This window comes from Mycteria americana, chromosome 2, assembly GCF_035582795.1.
Source record: "Mycteria americana isolate JAX WOST 10 ecotype Jacksonville Zoo and Gardens chromosome 2, USCA_MyAme_1.0, whole genome shotgun sequence".
Lineage (NCBI taxonomy): Eukaryota > Metazoa > Chordata > Aves > Ciconiiformes > Ciconiidae > Mycteria > Mycteria americana.
Genome location: NC_134366.1, coordinates 127,595,256 through 127,613,619, shown reverse-complemented (window position 1 = coordinate 127,613,619; position 18,364 = coordinate 127,595,256). Strand labels below are relative to the sequence as shown.

At 37.7% G+C, this 18,364-nt stretch overlaps 1 protein-coding gene across 1 annotated transcript in view; it reads left to right on the top strand.

Moving 5' to 3' along the window:
- Positions 1-18,364, top strand: part of CCDC178 (coiled-coil domain containing 178) — a 189,179-nt gene that overhangs the window by 169,121 nt on the left and 1,694 nt on the right. The window contains exon 19 of the mRNA XM_075495698.1: positions 1,706-1,840. Coding sequence (XP_075351813.1) covers positions 1,706-1,840 — 135 coding nt within the window. The remainder of the gene's footprint in view (positions 1-1,705; positions 1,841-18,364) is intronic.

Sequence of the window (18,364 nt, the reverse complement as noted above, 5' to 3'; positions counted from 1 at the left end):
TGATTCAGATTGACATTTTTATATTTTTCCATTGAGTTTGTCTACCTTCCCTCATGTTATTTTTAATATACAGTAGCAGGACTCAAAAAAATTATGTACAAAGATCTGTTTTAATATTTTACAGCCTCATTTACAAAGATGCAGAGTACTACCAGCTTCCATAGAATCTAATGGGACTTGTGGAAACTCAGTATCTCTGAAAAGCAGGCCATTAATTTTGAAAATGTGCATTAATTACTCTCTAGGCTGTAATAGCTCACTTGATATTACTGTAATCTACATTCTTTTGAAAAAGTGTATTTTTCACCTGATACACTGCGCTTGCTCCTAAAGAGCAGTCATATCTTATCATGTAAAAGCTTCTTTATAACTGATCCAATTATTGACCTGTGGCATTGACCTTAATGAAATGTAATATTTCCAAAGGAATGGTACAATCCATTGTGTTAATCTGGTTGACAGGCATACTCTTGAAGGCCTCATGCTAACAATAGCTATGGAATTTATTGAAATAATTAACTTGATGAAACACAAAACCGTGTATTTCCACTAAGCAATAATTTAGGTGGTTTAAATTTCCATTTTCTAACTTGCGACTAGTCTAGAGTATGCAGCAATGCGTGCAGAATTTACCAAAACCCACAGTCATTTTCCAGAAACATTCTGTGTTGGTAGATTTTCAGATCTCATGAAAACATTTTTCTTCTAGACTGAGACCTGCCACACCGTGTTTATGAGTTCCAAATACTTGCAGACTAAGGAAAAACTGATACCAGTCTTAACTGTAGATTGTAACAATAATTACTGTTAGCAAATAGCAAAAGCCTATCCGGTAAGCACTCGCCCTTTGAATTGTTTCAGTTAGGATCCTTTGCACCGAATGCGGTTCCTAGGGTGTTATCTTTTCTATACATCTATACAAAATCCTTTTTTTAAGTAGTGTCACTCTCAGCTGCCGCATTCAGTGCAATTTAGTGCTGTTAGATGCTTTCATGTCACATGGTTATAGCTAGGTAGATTAATAGGAACTTCTATCTGGAAATTTCTTTCCTGTTATTGTTCTCCCTGAGCAGTTGATGGCTAAGTTAATTCTCTTTAGTTTTGTCATGCACTAAAGCACACATTGCCAAGCTATGATAAGCTTTACACAGGGAAAAAAAAAGCCCTTGTGTCCATCAAAGTCTTAAACTTGCATTGTAAACTTTGGCCTGACCTGATGTGCCATTCAAAAAGCTTCAAAAGATTATTTTTTTAAGAAAGGTTCAATATGTCCCGAGGCTATCGGTTTTGAGTTAAACTGGGTGAAGTAGAAATATTTTACTCATCAGCTTTGCAGTCACAGAGTTTGCCTCAGCTAGAACAAAACTGCTGAGGCATTTAGAGAAAATTAACCCCCCATCCTGGCAGCCAGATGTGACTGGTTTCTGATGAATGCACATGAGTGGGCTGAAAAACCAAGAGACTGTGAAATTCCTGTCAGGTCCGTACCGCGCAGAATGGGCTATTGACTGCTTTCTATATTTCCCTCCATCATTCTTCTTGAACGCTGCCATTAATTTCCTCTCCTCCTCTGGCTTGGGAATTTAATGGTTTTTTTCCTTTTTTTTTTCCCCCTCCTCCCCCCCTCCCCCCTTCTTGCCTCTCCCCCCTGCCCCGACCCCCGTTCCCGTTCCCGTTGGCGTTGGCGTTGGCGTTGGCGTCCCAGCTGCGGGCGCTGCAGAGGCGGCAGCGCGGGGCGCTGGCAGCGCGGTGGAGGCGGCGTGGCCTCTCCATCCAGGCTGGGCTGGCGAGGATCCAGGCAGCCTCTCAGGAGAACGCTCAGAAAATATTAGCTGTGCAGGTAGGTGATTGCAGGGAAGTCGGAAAGATCATTCTGATCTAGATTGAAAAGCAAATGATGGGTAGTGTGATGAAGCATTAAAACCATATCCCATCAGAGTTTTATAAATTTTTAACCTCTTTAATAAACTGGAATTGCATGAAGGATGAATTCAGTAAGTTAGCACATATACCATGCGTAGTTTGAAAAAAAGGGGGAGATTAGATTTATTTCTCACAAACCTTTGCAAAGATTATTACAAATACATTGGATATAAACATTTGAAACGTAGAGCGGCATTAGGATTGCTGCTCCGTTGTTTTAGAAGATGTTATTGTGTCCTGTTTTGTGCAAATATTATTTCCATGGTAAACAATATTGTCATTTTCGCTGTATTCCTATTTAATTTCTTTAGCGTGAGACTATTTTTTAGAGGTATCGTACCTTCCTAGCTCAGTTATATGATGACTTTCCCTTATTTGTAAAAAAGCAACATTGGGGGGTTATGAGATTTAAAAATGGTTTCCAGCAATGTATGGTTTTTCATTTTATGACTTGTTCTCTGGATATATATATTTACTAGAGAAAATAACTACTATACAGTATAGTTTGAATGTTCTTGGTCTTTTTGCCTTGTGCTATGGTATCATATTCATATGTCTGTAAAGCCGCTCCTTTCAATCTCTTCCCATAGTTAATGGCCATAATCAGATGGTGTTTGTGAAGGGTTTTTAAAAGACTTAGGTGAAAAATTTCTTCAGACTTACTCCTTGCAAAAGAAGTTATGTTGCTGATGCAGCTTTAGTACAGCATATTCTTATAAGCCTTGTTTTCTAATTTTTAACAGTCAGGCTTTGTTGTATGATTGCAGAAACAATGTTCTTACATTTTAATATTATGTGATTACACTTCACAGTTAATATCTGATGTATTAAAGTAAAAGCTAACTTGAATAAGTTCTAGAATTCCATTAAACTGCATCAGCATCATGATCTGATTGCAGTATCTCACTGAGGCTTTTTATTTTAAAATTCCCAATTTCCTTATATGTTCTACTTCCGTAAAAGATTTAGAAAATCCTAGTCATATTAAAATCAGAAAGTCAAGAAAAAATAATTAAGATAAAAATATAATCAGATTTTATACTTTATTAATGATTTGTAATACTCTTAATGTTATGGATTTTTGGGGGGTGTTATATGTGCTAAATATTGCACTGACCTGTATGCCAGTGAAAAGAGGTAAGCCAGGAACTACACTTTTTTTCATTCAAATTTCTCATTTAGCATTTGAAAAACTGGAAAAGCTCCTTTTTGATTTTTGCGGGGGGATAGCTGGGCTGATTTCTATTCTCTCCTCTGTTCAACTACTCCAATAGTGAGTGAAGAACAGAGGTGATCGATGTGCAGCCTAAAGCTCATGAATAATAACAGCAGTGACATGGCAGCCACAGGTGGCAGCTGGTTTCCTCACACATGAATCTTTACATTAATCTAATGTTACACCGTATTTTAATAGCAGTACTGTGAACCTCATATACAATTGAACTCTCATGTCAATAGCCAGTACACATTATAATGAATGAGTTTTGCAGAAATCCTTCACCTTAGCATAAATTTTTCCGTGTATGCTGTTCATGCTGAGAAGCTGTGTCTGTAAATCTTGTCACTCTGAATAACTCAACTAACTACAGATGGGCCTAAACTAAGCTTTAAGATGTAAGCCCTGGCAACATTTGGAGGTGGTCAGATCTGAGTAGCTTAGACCTACCAAAGGCAACATTTTGTTCCAAGTCTGGACAACATTCTGTTCCCTATCCGCTTTCACTATCTATGACATCCTTTTCAGATATTCCGATCCTTTTCTGGTATTCTAATATTCTTGTTATGTTTTTATGCAGTTTGACTGATAATAATTTACTATTAAAATAGTGAACAAGGAAAATATATAAAATTAAAATGGAAACTAGTCCAGCTAAGAGCAATTACCAAGGTGTATAGAAGAGTATTGCCTTTCACCAACATGATATTTTTCTATTTTAGAGGTCTTGGCAGTGATTTATTTATATATGGAGTGGTGTCTTTGTTTTATCTGTGTTATTGTCAGATCAATCTATCCTTCTGTCAGTTAAGTTCTTCTATTGATGACATTCAGCATAGTGGCACGCACTTCCAAGATAACAGCTGGCAGCCGTTCCTCTCCCTTCCTTTTCTCTCAGCAAGAAATACCCCGAGTTTGTTGTTCCTAGCGGCTGGCTCGCATTAAAGCGTGAGGATGAGAACCCGCTGCGCTGAGCAGCGTGTGAGCGTGCAGCAAAACGGTGATTCCCGCTCACGAGAGTTTGCGTCCCAGCAGCTACCTTGCCGAGAGCAAACAGGAGCAGGTGAATCACAGAGGAAGAGTGAATTAGAAGAGGCAGTAGATACAGTACATTGGCTGCCTAAGTGTTTTCTAATATTTTACAGAAGCCATGACCTGGGTGAGATCCAAAGAGAGACTTAAAAGTAGATAATGGAGGGGTTTTTGGCCTTTTCACCAGGTACTTTTTAACTAGCAACACTCTCCAGTTAGACACAGAAGCAGTGTTTTGGGAGAACTATGATGTGACAATCAAGAGCTGCCTCAGACTGGAAGGCAGATTTGACTAGTGTTTTATCATTACTAATCCACACTACTAAGCCTATTTTTAAAAGTCTAGACTTGCCTTCCAATTGCTTCCAATGGTGCAGGTAGACCATCGTGCCTGTAAGACTTTGTGCTCGAGAAGGAAGAACTGTACCTATAATGAGAAGGTGACATTGCCAAAGCCATTAGTGAGGAGGATGTTTCCAGTAACAGGTATTGGTGGAGTTAGTCATCACCTTTAATAAACACAAAAAAAGGCAAAACCTTAGGAGTGATCCCACTTAATAGCAAAGTGCTTTTGTTAATGATAATTTGACAAAAATAGATGCTTGCAATTATCTTTCCCTAAAAGTTTTAAATTAAGAAGAGAGCTTTACAATGACGGCAAGTTCCTTGGGTGCCTGGTCTTTCAAATTCATTTCAGAAAGAATTATACGCAGTATCAGTCCCAGTTTCTGTTAGCACCAAACTTGGTACCGGTGCCAGAGATTTGCCGTCGGTCATCCACCCTGCTAGTTCAGCATGGATCTGAGCTCACTCTTAATTCGAAGCTTCCCTCCCTGTCACACTGCTGACGCATGCCCTTGGGCTGAGCGTGCCCTTGGGCTGAGCCGACTGGCATTGGTAATTGTACTAAACCGAACGGGGGTGCTCAGGCTTGTGCAACACAGGCGGTGTGTCCCCTGGAGCACGCGGCCAATGTACGTGTCCCCTTCGGGGACGCTGCCGCCCCCAGAAGCAGCAGCCTGGCCGTAAGATGCTGCTGCATGCCATCACCATCTTAAATGTCCTAGGGCCAGAATCTGCTTTGCCATGATTACGCTTAGGGTAGCAAAGGCAAAGAGTTCCTCGTTTACCTCCTTGGCTCTCTGTCCAGCCTTAGCACTGGCCGTACGCGTTTTTGGTCTGCCTGGCCCTACCCAGCAGCAGTGCTCTTTACCAGGGAGTCATAACCAGAGCACACTGCCTTCTGGATGCACCTCCTTTGGGGTCTCTGTTCGGAGAAAGAAGACCAAAAAAACCTTCTTCGGTATGTAGCAGAAATGAGTATATGCTTACTGAGCTCACACCATGGTTTTCATGGACTGAAGACATGTAAATATTATCCAAATGTGTTAAAATTATCCAAAGCACCAACAATATGAGTGTGAACCATGAAGGCAGAATTATGGGAGTCAACCTCTAATAAATACTAGCTTTTCCCATTTTTTCGCTAAGGGCCATTAGTCTATATTGTACGTGGTGACATTAATAGGTTTTTTTAAAACAAAATGCCATTTTAATTTATATTAAGCTCCTTTTGTTTCAATCAAACTTTTAAATATATAGTCCCTGTTTTTTATCACGATCCTTGTAGCCATTTTGCTTTTTCAACATTTAATATTTGCCTTGGAAATAGGAATGATCAACTGATTACTTAGTGTCCATATGTTTTGTGAATAAGCTTCTGGCAGAAAATGAAATTTTAAAATTGAGCATTTAAATTGTGATGTTAAAAAAAGGGATAAGAGATTCTTCCATAGTAATAGCAAAGAATAAATATGTTGGCAATCAAATCAACTGCTAGAGCAGAGATCAATGACTGGAATGATTTATACTTTCAATTTTGGCTCTTCATCTATTTCATTTTTTGTAGAGCAAAGTGCAGGACTGTTTCTTGGACAAGACTATTTCATCTTCTTATACTCTACCTTTTTTCTAACCCGATTCAAGTTTTAAAAATTCCTTTACTGCTGTCTGATTGCAACCAGTGCCAGAATTTGAGAGATTAGAATTGCAGTGCATGAAGTGCACTAGAAGTGCATTAGAAGTGCATGAGCACTGCTCGGCTCTTCTTTCATTCTGGGCAGTTTACATACACGCTTAATGGCTCTGAAAAGAGAATTTGTTTTTATCATGGTAGTCAAAGTTCTATGAGCTCCATCGTAGATTTCACTGAGTCTTCACGTAAACTTAATTGTCTTAATGGTCAAAGGACATCCTATGTGGTAGGAGAGGAGCAAAGGCTATTGCTGAAGTCAGTGACAGCTTTTCTTCAAATAAAAGCTGCATGGAGATCTCTTCTGGTTGGGGTTTGAAGAAATGTGACAGAGCAATGTGTGGAAAATTTCACCATCACAGTTGGTGTAGTCCATATTCTATAGTTTGCTAGAGGATTTCAATCTTAAAAAATCCTTCTACAATTACTAAATACATTTTTAATCCAGCAGAAAATAATAAAAGTAACCTCTTTAATTTAGAAAAAAAATGATAAAAATGTAAAACTTTTCTCCCAAAAGTGTACAGGAAAGGTATTTGTTATGTTAATGACTTCTGTTTTCCCAATAATGTTTTGGAGTTTCAATAACTTGGCTCTTGAGTAATTTCAATTAGCTATCTAATTGCAAAAATGATATATGATGGCAGGTGTAGCTTTATTTAGGACTGTGGCTGTGCTTTAATCCTGACAGTCTTCAATTTAGTCCACCCTTTTAGATGATTTATCTTGACTATAGTTCTGCCAGAATTATTTTGGGGGCCAAAGTGCTAACAAAATGATAGCATCATTGCTGCTCTCATTGTAACTTTAAAACATTTTATAGACACTTCTTCTGATGGTGGCACAACAAAGGTACCTTTTTAATAAATACAAGATCATTGGCTTAATTTTTAATAAATCTGCACCTTTGATAGCCATTCACACCAGTGCAAAGTGATATAAAAATAGATCATCAGGATTTAGAGTTTGGAAACTTCTTAGCTGGTTAGAGTTTTACCCATTTTCATTAGGTGGAAATTGCTACATAAGGCACAAAGGAATGAAGCATCAGGCTGTCGCTTTGACTGCAGAATGCTGTGATTATTTATACGTTTTCCGTGGGTTTACTCAAGTTGCTTGATTATCCTGAAATCTTAAAAACTCTTTGGCAAAGCTGTTGTTGGTCAAAATAATTCCGCTGTACTGAACTACACCAGTTTGCACTAGAAGAGAGTTTTGATCTGTTTTGTATTGTCTTTATTTGGGCAATTTTGCAGAGGTCACCAGAGAAAGGACTGTTCCTTACTAAGGCTGTGAAACTTTGCTGAATCTACTGCAGGGATCTCAGTGGATACTGCATCTTACCAGAGGAAATGTTTTACTGACTGGGCAAGGTCCGTGGTTTTCACGGCACCCTGTTCTAGCTCCTTACAGGAAAGAGCCAGTGCAGTTCCATTGAGGCCAGGACCAACTATAATCCTGTGTGTTAAAAGCAGTGTTTGCCCTTTTGCTTTCTGAAAAGCACTCATTCTTAACTTGCTTCTTAGCTGTCAGATGGTAGTCAATTTAAGTACATCTTTTGTTCTCTAACTTATTAACACAGGTGTGTTATGGTGTCCCTCAGGGCTGACGCTCTTCAAAATCTGTACGCCTTCTCTTTTATTTTTCTCTGTTATGGGTTGAGTTATCACCATTTATGCTGATTACACTCAGTTGTGTCTTTTTTGCCTGCTGATTTCACTTTAGCAGTCTTGCTGTTTCTGCCTTGTCTTGGAGACATATGGGGTTGGATGACAGATAACTTTTCTTAAGGGGACATGGCTACACACCTTTTAATTAGCTCTTAGCTTTTGTATTTAGTCACATTTATTCACAGTAGCCATTTAAAATGTTAAAGTTAAATTTTGCTGGGTTTATTATTCATTTATAAAATATTTATTTTGTACAGTCAAAGGGGAATTGAGACCAGCTATTTTTGCTTCTGCTCATGGGGGTAATGTTTCTGAGTTGAAAAATTTGTTACTTAATTAATAGGATTCTAAAGAAGCATGGAAATCAGCATCCATTATATAGTTTCTAAAAATGTATGGCTCCTCTCAAATGCTGATGAATTTTGGATAATAACATCTAGAATTCTTCAAAATATGATCTCACATTTTATTTCAATCCTTAAAGTGATTATTTTTGTGTCAATTTTTCTAGATTGAGTTGATGACAGTGAGCTTCAGAGTTTAAAACGTGATGGAATAAAAATGTGCTGAAACACTGTATCATGAATTGAAAAGTTTTCAAAAAACGATAAAGTTGTCGTGCTTGATACCTTTTCCAGAATTTGAAGACTACTGGATTTCTATTTCTTGAAGTAGCATAAAATAACTAAAACCTGTGTTGAAGTGTTTACACAAAATAGGCTGAATTAAGTTTATAGAAACAACTACAGTCCTAACATTTCCAAATTGAGTACCTTGTTCTTGTAACCTTAATAATTTTCTTTTAAGATCTTTTTTAAAACTTTAAAATTTCCAAGAATATAAACCATCATATTACCATCACTTACCTTGATCATCAGCAGAATTAGTGCCCATACATTTATCTGCCACTTTAACTAATGGAGTAAATAACAACTGTAGTAGGCTGCCGTCTATCTCTTTATTCAGTAATTTATTGCTCAGCCTTTTTATCTAATCAAAGACCCTCATAGTCTCTGCTTTTCCCAACCCAGTGCCGGTGCCGCATCTCATCCCAGATGAATCTCAGACCTCTCTCCTGTACCTGACTCGTTCTCAGACTGCTGGCCCAGCCATTTCTGCTCTCCTTTCAAGCTCCTTTTCCAGCCTTAGTCTCTGGCACTACCTATTGATTTCCATTTTCCTGTTCCCTTGTCGCTTCCTCAAGTCCTAGCCTCCGTCTTTTTTTTCTAACCAACGGTCGCCTTCTTCCACCTTCCAGGCTCTGAGACCTGCCAGTTCCAGTCTCTACCCTCACCTGACATACCACTGACAGTTTTCCTTCTCTGCAGCCCAAGTTTATCTCCTCGTAAGCCTTCTCCAAATCTAACTGTTGCTCCATTTTGGCTCTTGTTCTGTCACATTCAAATCAAGCAATTTCCTCCTCCAGCATCTACCAGGCAAAATGAAAGCACAGGCAGGACACCTCTACTCTAAGGCCCGTAGACCCAACCCAAACCACAGCAGTTCTGACTGCTGCTACTGCTCAAGAAGCCTTACCTATTGCAAGGCTCAAGTTTGCGAAAATGTCGTTTTCAGAGCTACTGAGCTCAAGCTGACATTTACCAAGCATGGACAAACTGTGTTTTCAGAGCCTCATGGCTTTGAAATTTTGTTGGCAGTAGTGTATGACCCATTTCTGTCATTTTTGAAATATACCAAAGAAAACAAGCATTTGAGCCCAATGCCTAAATTTTGGATAAATTGTAAAAAAAAAAAAAAAAAAAGAAATTGTAATGGATCCTATAAAAGCAAATGCTTGGCAACTTTCATAATATGCAATGCTCTCAGCCCTACCTGCATTTCAGAGGGGTCCTTCCTATCACAGAAAAAATGCTTTAAAGACCAGTGGTTCAAAATCCAGCAATAAGTAATTCAAGTTCTTCCTAGCAAAATGTATAGGAATCCTTGATTCTCTTTGCAGAGCTTAGCTGTGTTGGTTTGAGTAGGTGTGTTATGAGTATCTGGGACAATATGGGAAAGTACATACACAGTCAAAATCTCTCAAAGTATTCTGTTATGGTTCTGTGAAAAGTTTGTGGGGTTTTTCTGCCAGAGGATCGTAAGCATTTCTCATCTGTACTGTTATTTTTCTAAATCCTGTTTTTTCCTGATTGGAGCAATAGCGCTGAAAAGCAGAGAGCCCTCGTTTTCTTAAGCAGTACTTGCTAAACAAGAGAAAACATAGTTTGAATGTACAGTATGTTTCTACCAGCTGTGCTGAGAGATACCTGTATAGCGACAGAGCGAACAACTTTCTAAATAGTTCCATTTAATGTAAAATGCTGTGTTTCTGAGACTTTTATGCTAAAATAATTATACATATTCGGGTACTGGGTTCAAGTTTAAGGCCAAATTACAGGTAACATTGAAGTTTATGATGATGATTCTGTAGCTCATGAATCTCTCTTTTGAGACCTTGGCCAAATATGACAAACCTCTCAAAGGTCGATCATTTGGATCACAAGATTCCCTTTATAAGCAAAACCAAAACAGTTTTGCATGTACTTACTCCTTCAAGAGCCAATGGTAGTTTTGAATGCAAGAGAATACAGCAATGAGCCGACAAGTAAGACGGTTATTCAGTTGTTGTGTCAAAAAGAAAAGGAAACTACACTTCATAGATTTGCTTTTCCAGCAATTGACCAAAGTCTTCAGTGTATAATTAAGAAAAGTTAAATAAAGCCCATTTTTAGGAAGATTAAGGATAGGATTTATGAAGTTATACTGTTGCCAAATGACAAAATGCTTAGCTCTGGTTTTATAAATAAAAACTAAGAAATTAAATTTCTTTATCCAGTACAGTGAGTAAAGAATCAGAGAAATGACATTTTAAATTAATGATTCAACCTTGCAACATCACTTTGGGCTATCTGAAGTTTAGTAACCTCCTTCTACCCATTTTAAACATATATCAAAACACAGGTTTAATGATGAACTGTTTACATGTTGAAAGCTCCTTTTTGGCAGGTCTTCTGTTTTTGTCGTTACCTGAATTAATTATGGTAGTTCAGAACATCTCTCGTAAACATGCTGATATATCATAGATTATAAACTCATCTACTGAACTCTTAACCATGGTTGCAAAGTAGATTATTTTATTTAAAGACAGCAGTTTAAAAATTTAGACATTTAATTTAATTATCCTCTCCCAGAAGTATAAGAAGAGATCAGAATCCTAGTGTGAATAGCATTATACTTGCATAAGAAAACTTACAGGAGCATTTTTGCCTCAAACTCAATAATTTTATTTATAATCACTAACTATGTTTTTGTTTTACAGAACCAGTATGATTTGGAAAAAAGAATAAAATTGCTTTTAGAGTACAAAAATAATTATGAACCACTTGAAATGTAATGTCTGTATTTTATTTCTCATCAGAATTCATTAGTGTGTAACATCAATAATTTAGCCCATCATTTGCCAACACTGACTTGGCTCAGTAGTTCAATCATGTAACCCTGTAAACTCACTTTCCATTAAAATGAATGTTGCTGACAAAGGATAACTAAAGAGATACTTCATTTATTAGCTAAAGAGATACTTCATTTATCAACATTTTTAAATTAGGAGTTTGGGACCACAGACACTTAGCTGGATAAATTATTCAAAGGAATCTTTGCATTAGGCCTAAAGATGTTTGTAGAATCTAATACAATGTTATCCAGAATTATAACTGCCTTTCATTTGTGTAACATGTAATTCACAGTATACTATTCCAGAAACCAACAGAGCCACCTGCAGAGAATCAAATGACCTACCAGAATGAAAACCTGACTGTCATGTGCAAAATTATAAAATGTGTAATAGTTATCCCGTATTTTGATTGACTCAATCAAGCATTTCCCACGCAAAAGTCCTTACAGGAAACTTCTTGCAACAGGCACTATAATCTTCCAAAGTTGCATCTGAGGCATTAAATGCTCTACATTATTTTACTATGAGCAGCTTCTTCAAATCCAGGCATTATTTTCTCCAAATGCATCCTTTAAAAACATTCAGATTTCAGATGTGATGTCTCAGCTTGTTGCTTCTCCAGCCTTTTTCCTAGCCACCTATTCTTTCTTACGAGGATACTGGCTTCATTTTCTAAACTTCAGTCCATTTTTTTTGCTAACATACTACAACTTGGACGTGAACATTTCTTTTTTGAATTAAATAGCTACCTGAAGCATGTGAGGACAGAGTTAGGAATAAAATAAAAACCTTTCATATCATGTCTTTTGCCTATGCCTGGGAAGATAGATCTGGAAACCAAATCCTTCCTGAGGACAAATCAGTAAACATCTGTCACAGGATTGACATAACATGACTGTCATCTGACTGCGTACTCTGGAGGGCTGCTGCTAGCGGTACGGAGGGAACCAATTAAGGGCAGAAGCAGAAAGTGAATAAAAATGTTGTAATACCAGTTTGGTGCGAGCCACGACATCACTGTCTGTTCCCCTTACTCTTTTCTGTCTGAGTGTATATGGTTTCTCTAGAAAGTATTCCCATCTTTATCCCTTTCTCAGACTTTGCATTGGAGGTATTCTTAACCTAGAGACGAGAACCACTCCTCCTTCGAGCGATGTTCCAAGTAAATCTTGTTAGAGTCTCGGTGCTCGCAGGCTGTTATAAATACATTCTTATGATACTTCAGGCTGAGGAGTGAGGGATCAAATTTAGGTCTTCATTTGCAAGTGTTCTCATAACAAGTATTTTTTCCGAAATTAATGGGGTATTTTCTCTGAGCCTGAGCGCTGTGGTAGCTGAGCATGTATGCGGTAGCAGAGCAGAAATATGTATTTGAGAGAGAGGAAAAGACGCTACTGTCGGCTAATTCAGGGGACTGAGGAGCTTTGTACAAGGAAATATTTTCTGTAAATTTTTCTCTTTTTTTCTGAGGGGAGAGTGGGGTGGAAAAGATTACGCCTTAGAGAACTACTCAGTTCTCAAGAATAATTCTGAAGAAAAGGAGAACAAAAGCGGTTCTCTTCTAATAGTGCTGTATTTGTCATCCCTATAACATTCAGCGTTGCTACAAGGGTATGCAATCTGTGTCATCACTTGACTCAGCATCACTTTTGGCATTCCTACTGGCACTGGAGCAAAAAGCTGAGAGTTGAAGACTCAGGAAGAGCAGTTTCTTTCTCACACTTAGCTCTCCTCCAAAACTCTGATGGGTCACAGCAGTTTCACTGAGTTGCTTTAGCATGCCAGCTTGTCACAGCTATCGTGGAATTTTACTGGAGCTTTTTAATTATCTATAATAACTCCAGAAAATCCCCTTTTTCATTTGGCACAGATTTTTCAAAGCTATGAGTTTTAGTTTTATTACGATTTCTAAAACTAGGAAATGAAAGAGTACACCAAACAAGGAGATTTTTAATGCTTCACTCCAGTTAACCTTTAGGGACTAAGAAGTCTTGCAAAACAAAAAACATACTTAAAGTTGGTCTCATTGGAGTCAATGATGAAGTTAGGCTGGCTTCTTTAGATACAGGACTATTTTCCTCAGGGTGAAGGCAGAACAATCTGAGTTAATATACATACTCTCACTACGTTGCCTTGTAGTGAAACTTCTATTCTGAGGGCTAAAATTACATCTGTGTTTTAAAAGGAAGTGTTGTGGTAATAGTTTTGTTATAATCTTGATGGCCTAGGAATGTAAGCAAAGCAGATTTTATAAGGCAAGGCACCATCTTTTATTAGACTGGAAAAAAAGGCAAGCTTTTGAGTACACAAGCCCTTCCTGTTAGCATCATTTCTTGTATCTTTGATAACTGTCTGGGAGGGTGTTGAGCATTATGTTCTCAGTTCAGTGATATATTCATTGATAATCTAATTATCACTCAGTTTAAAATGTATATATATAATGATGCAGCAAAGACTGCCACCTGTATTCTGGTATTTCTTAGATCTTAATATCTTATTTAACTCACTGTAATAATAATTCTCCACATTCCGTAGCGACCCTTTGACCTATACAGATGATGAGTCTAACCACTGCTGGTGTTATATTATTACCTTTCTTTTCCATTTATTTCTCATTCTTTTTAATTCCTACTTCTTTCTTCTTAACAGGTAGAGTCTGAAAGATAGGGAAAATTTAGAGGAGATGAGGAAGGAAACGATTTGACTAGATAGGTCAGATTAACATTTGAGATTAGCAATCTAAAACATGATGATGCAGTCTTCTGAAATAATTTATAGGTTTTATTTGGTTTCTCTGATTTTCTCAGTTCCATGTGTCTCAAGTATAAAAAGCCATTTGTCGTCTTTCTTCTATTGATCATCAAAGAGCTGAGATTTTCCTGTATATAAAAACACCAGAATTTTTCATTGCTTTATAGTCCCTCAGACAGCATATAATTCTGGAGCTCAATCTGTAATAGCCTGACAGTGTCAGTGTCACCCTGACAGGTACGTTGCTGCCCAATAACCATTCAGGTGGAGAAGTCGTGCACTTTAGCTTCACCAGTATGATTTCTGCCTTACCAAGATCAACATCCAGAAAAGTAGCCTGTTTGGGCTGCCATTTGTTTCGGAATAATTTAAGAAAACTTTTAAGTAGAATTGTGTCTTTAAATAGCACTTTCCTATTAGGGAATACTGACGATTCTTCCTTTTCAAAACTAAAATAATCTCTTATTGGAGCAAATTAGTGGCAGAAGTACAAATTATTTCGGAGCCAAACCAACTTCCTTTGGGAGCGAGAGGAGCGTGTGAGGGCTTTGTAGATGCCCTCTGAAGCAGCATTTGCAGTTTTCTGTCCCTCCTGTATGATGGAGGCAGCTGCAGGCTTGGACACTAATGTCCTTGGGGACATGATGGAGAGAAACCTGAGCGAGCCAATCCATGACTTTCCCCCTTCCTGCCACATTCCTTGACCTTGAGTAGTACAAGTTTCTGGCTGCTCAGTCTCACAGAGAGGCTTTAACATCTATTTTCAGAGACTATGAATGAATTTGCAAGGTTGTTTGTGGATATATAGCTCTTCTAGCTGTTTCTAGGTTAATGCAAAACCTTCCTTTCTTGAGTTTCCATGTGTGCTACAGGGACAACAGGAGAAATATCCGACACTGTGGAAACTCAGAAGCATGACCCTGAGATTACAGGGAGGCCGCCTGAAATTTAGGAATCCTTGCTGAAACATGGGGAATTCTGGCAAAAGTGCTCTTTAGTCTGTTCTCATCTGTCTGTTGTGGGACAGGAAAATGTTAGGAAGAAATATATGTTTATTCTGCCCTTATACTCTTCCCTACATAGCCTCTCATCATGACCATTGCTGGAAACAAAACAGTGGGTTAGATGGACCATTGGTTTGACTCCGCGTTGCAGTTTGTATGTTATGGTGTTATGGAAAAATGAGAACCTCAACACTAATGTTGCTGGCTTCTAAGGCAATATATGCATTTTCCGATTTGACATTCACATTTTATTTACAGGATTATTATTATTAGTGTGTTTTTCTGCATAGTTTTCTGATTATCTTGTTGATTTACTATATCTTCACATATTTCAGATATTCTGCATCTGTGGCAAAAGGTGGTTTGCAACTGTTAGCCTTTTTTCCTCTCAGGAAGTGCATTACATTGTTTATTTTTGAGGAACTCTTTTCTGAGTAACTTTAAAATGTAACATATGAGAGAGCATGTTTGTACAAAATGTGAATCATAACTGGATATGTACCACACCTACAAAGAAGTTGATTCTCCAGGAGTTAATTTTGAAATACTTCCAAGTTATAATACTCATCGAACAACAATATTTTGCACATCTAAGCTAAAATGTTTGAGGATAAATCTTACAGGAAATTGAGCTTCAAGTGCTGTTTAGACAGTTATTATTTGATTACAGGCATGATGTTTCAAGAAATGAATTTACATGGCCAAAGTTCATTCCCTGTTCTTTTTTTTTCCATTCTTTCCTCCAGCAAATGAGACCTTCTAGGCCTCCAAAAAGGCAAATTGTTATAAAATAAGTTTTATCAGTAAAAGAATCAAGTTACTCACCTCTTTTTAAAGTTTTGCAGTCTGGCTCAGACATATCCACGTCATACCTCCCTGTTCCTGCAATATGTTAGGTAGAACAGCTGACAAATGAAAAGCCACTAACGGCTATGAAGGACTCAGGGCCTGATTTTGATAGTTTTCTGTCTTTAAAATCCATTAATTTCATTACAGTTACACCTAATTTATGTCTGTGTGAAAATCAAGCATTAAGTTTGCTTTGTATTTTTAGTCTTTATTTCTAATTATTTGAGAGCTACTAGTATATGATACTGTCAGACTAATGGAGCAAATTGAAGATGAGTGACCATATTTTATATCATTGTATATTTAAAATAAATGTTTTCAGTTTCTAAATAATGATTTTTTTTCACTGAAGCACTAATAAAGCATATGACTGTCATAAACTTAATTTACTTAGTACATTTCATAGGCACTGTAAAATGCAGCTTCTTTCCTAACAAGCTGAACTTTTAGGGAAAGGAGTGAAAATTTTCCCATGACTCAGTGCTTCATAAACATGTGATCAAAATGGCAACTAGAATAAAATGAAGCACTTCCTCAGTAACAACTATGCTGAGAATCAAATTGCTATCCCACTGAAGTCTACAGCCTAATTTGTGAATTCATTTTATATGAATGTAATCCATTGATTTAAATCATTCATGGAAATGAGATCAGAGATATAATGTACATGGTTTTTTCTTCTTATTTCAGTAGTGACAGAATATATCCACAGCTCTCAGTTTTCCGTTAATGGGAACCCAGATGCATGCTAAACCTTGGCCCTAGACAGATGTATCGGTATCATTTTGTCAATGAGCCAGCACAGAAAATACTCCTTTAAGACAATTCAATCTAACCTTAAATGTTTTATTAAATCTATTTTGAAATCAAGTCAGTGTCATTAATAAACTATCATCTGACGATTAGTTTTCCCACTGTAAACATTAGTTATTAAAAATGACATTCAGCTAAATTTACAATATATGTTAGTATTACCTTCATTTTATTACTAAAAAGACAGTACATCAGATCCAAATGAAAGGTATTGATACTCCAGATAAGATTGTTCTGGTGGTGGTTGTTTTAGTTATAAAAAAAAAAAAAACCAACTGAATCGTTGAACTGCACTCTATTCCAGGGCACCTTTAGAAACCAGAACACCAATAAAAGTGGCACTGGTTCCAGTGCTAGCTTCTTCACTGAGTGTAAACTTCAGCAAAATCTTGTAAAATCCAACCAGTAAGTCAGTGAAATAATCTTACCACTCTCTCTTCCTTTTCTGTCATCTTTCTTAAGAGTTTTGTCCATTTAGGTATTTCACCTCAAACCTCATTACTACTGCATTTGGCCACAGCACCATTACACTCTTGCCTTTCTCAGGGACGGTGGCCCAGTGCATTTACTTTCAATTTACACTTAACATTTCTCTCCCCACATCCACATGCATACAACACATTCTCCCGTTTTTACACTCTTGAGAGCACCTCTCTAATGGGCTGCACTGCTGCGAATAGCCCCCAGCTTACTCCAGACACACTGAATGAAAAGCACACACAAAGAACAATAATTCGGCGTTAAGAGTACGGAGAAAGGGCCCAGAAAGGCTCATCCTTATGACCCTTCCTGCCTCAGGGTCAGAAGGGGTCTCTGGCGCTGGTTTATTTAGCAGGTATAACGTAGCTGATGTTTGCCAAGGTATGTTTTTCAGACTTTATGTTGTCACGGGAAAGGAAATTGCTGAGTATGTACCAGGGTGTTAATGGGTGGATGATACATATTGTGGTTTTCCCCTTTGAATTTTAATTCTTGCCAAGTACCGGCTGCCCCTTTGGAAAATGAATGTGAGGAAACAGTGTAAGGATTATGCTGAGGAAAAACAAGATATGATGAAGGAATGAATCAAGATACCCTTCCAGAGCAACTTCCTAGTGCATAGCATGCTTTGTAGAGAAAGGAGGCTACTGCCAGGGCTTTTTCAGTTGTTGCAGTTCTTACGTCAGACATCCATACACATTAAGCTGTATCTTCAAATGCACATAAAAACTGTTAAAAGCTGGACCACTTTCCCAATTACATATTTATTATTTGTAATGTACCACATAAGATTAATAATGCAGGAGGTACTACTCATATGGACATTTGCATTGCTTTACGGTTGCTTTGTCTGTGTATCAACCTGGTCATCTTTGGCTGCTCAAGATAGATGTGGCGCACTCAGGCCAGTGTCTAGCCTCAGAAGAGGACACCAGCTGCCATAATCTGAGCAGTGCTTAGTGCATGGACCTTCTTCATTCAGCCAAGTTCTAGAGAAGAGCAGGACAGACACATACACATATTTAGCATTTTATATTGGCTGACTTCAAAAATCTCTCTGCTCAGCCCACAGAATTATATCTGTGCTTCTGAGACTGCCTCTACAGGGAGTCTAGACGCTTAAGTCCAGTTCTCTAAATC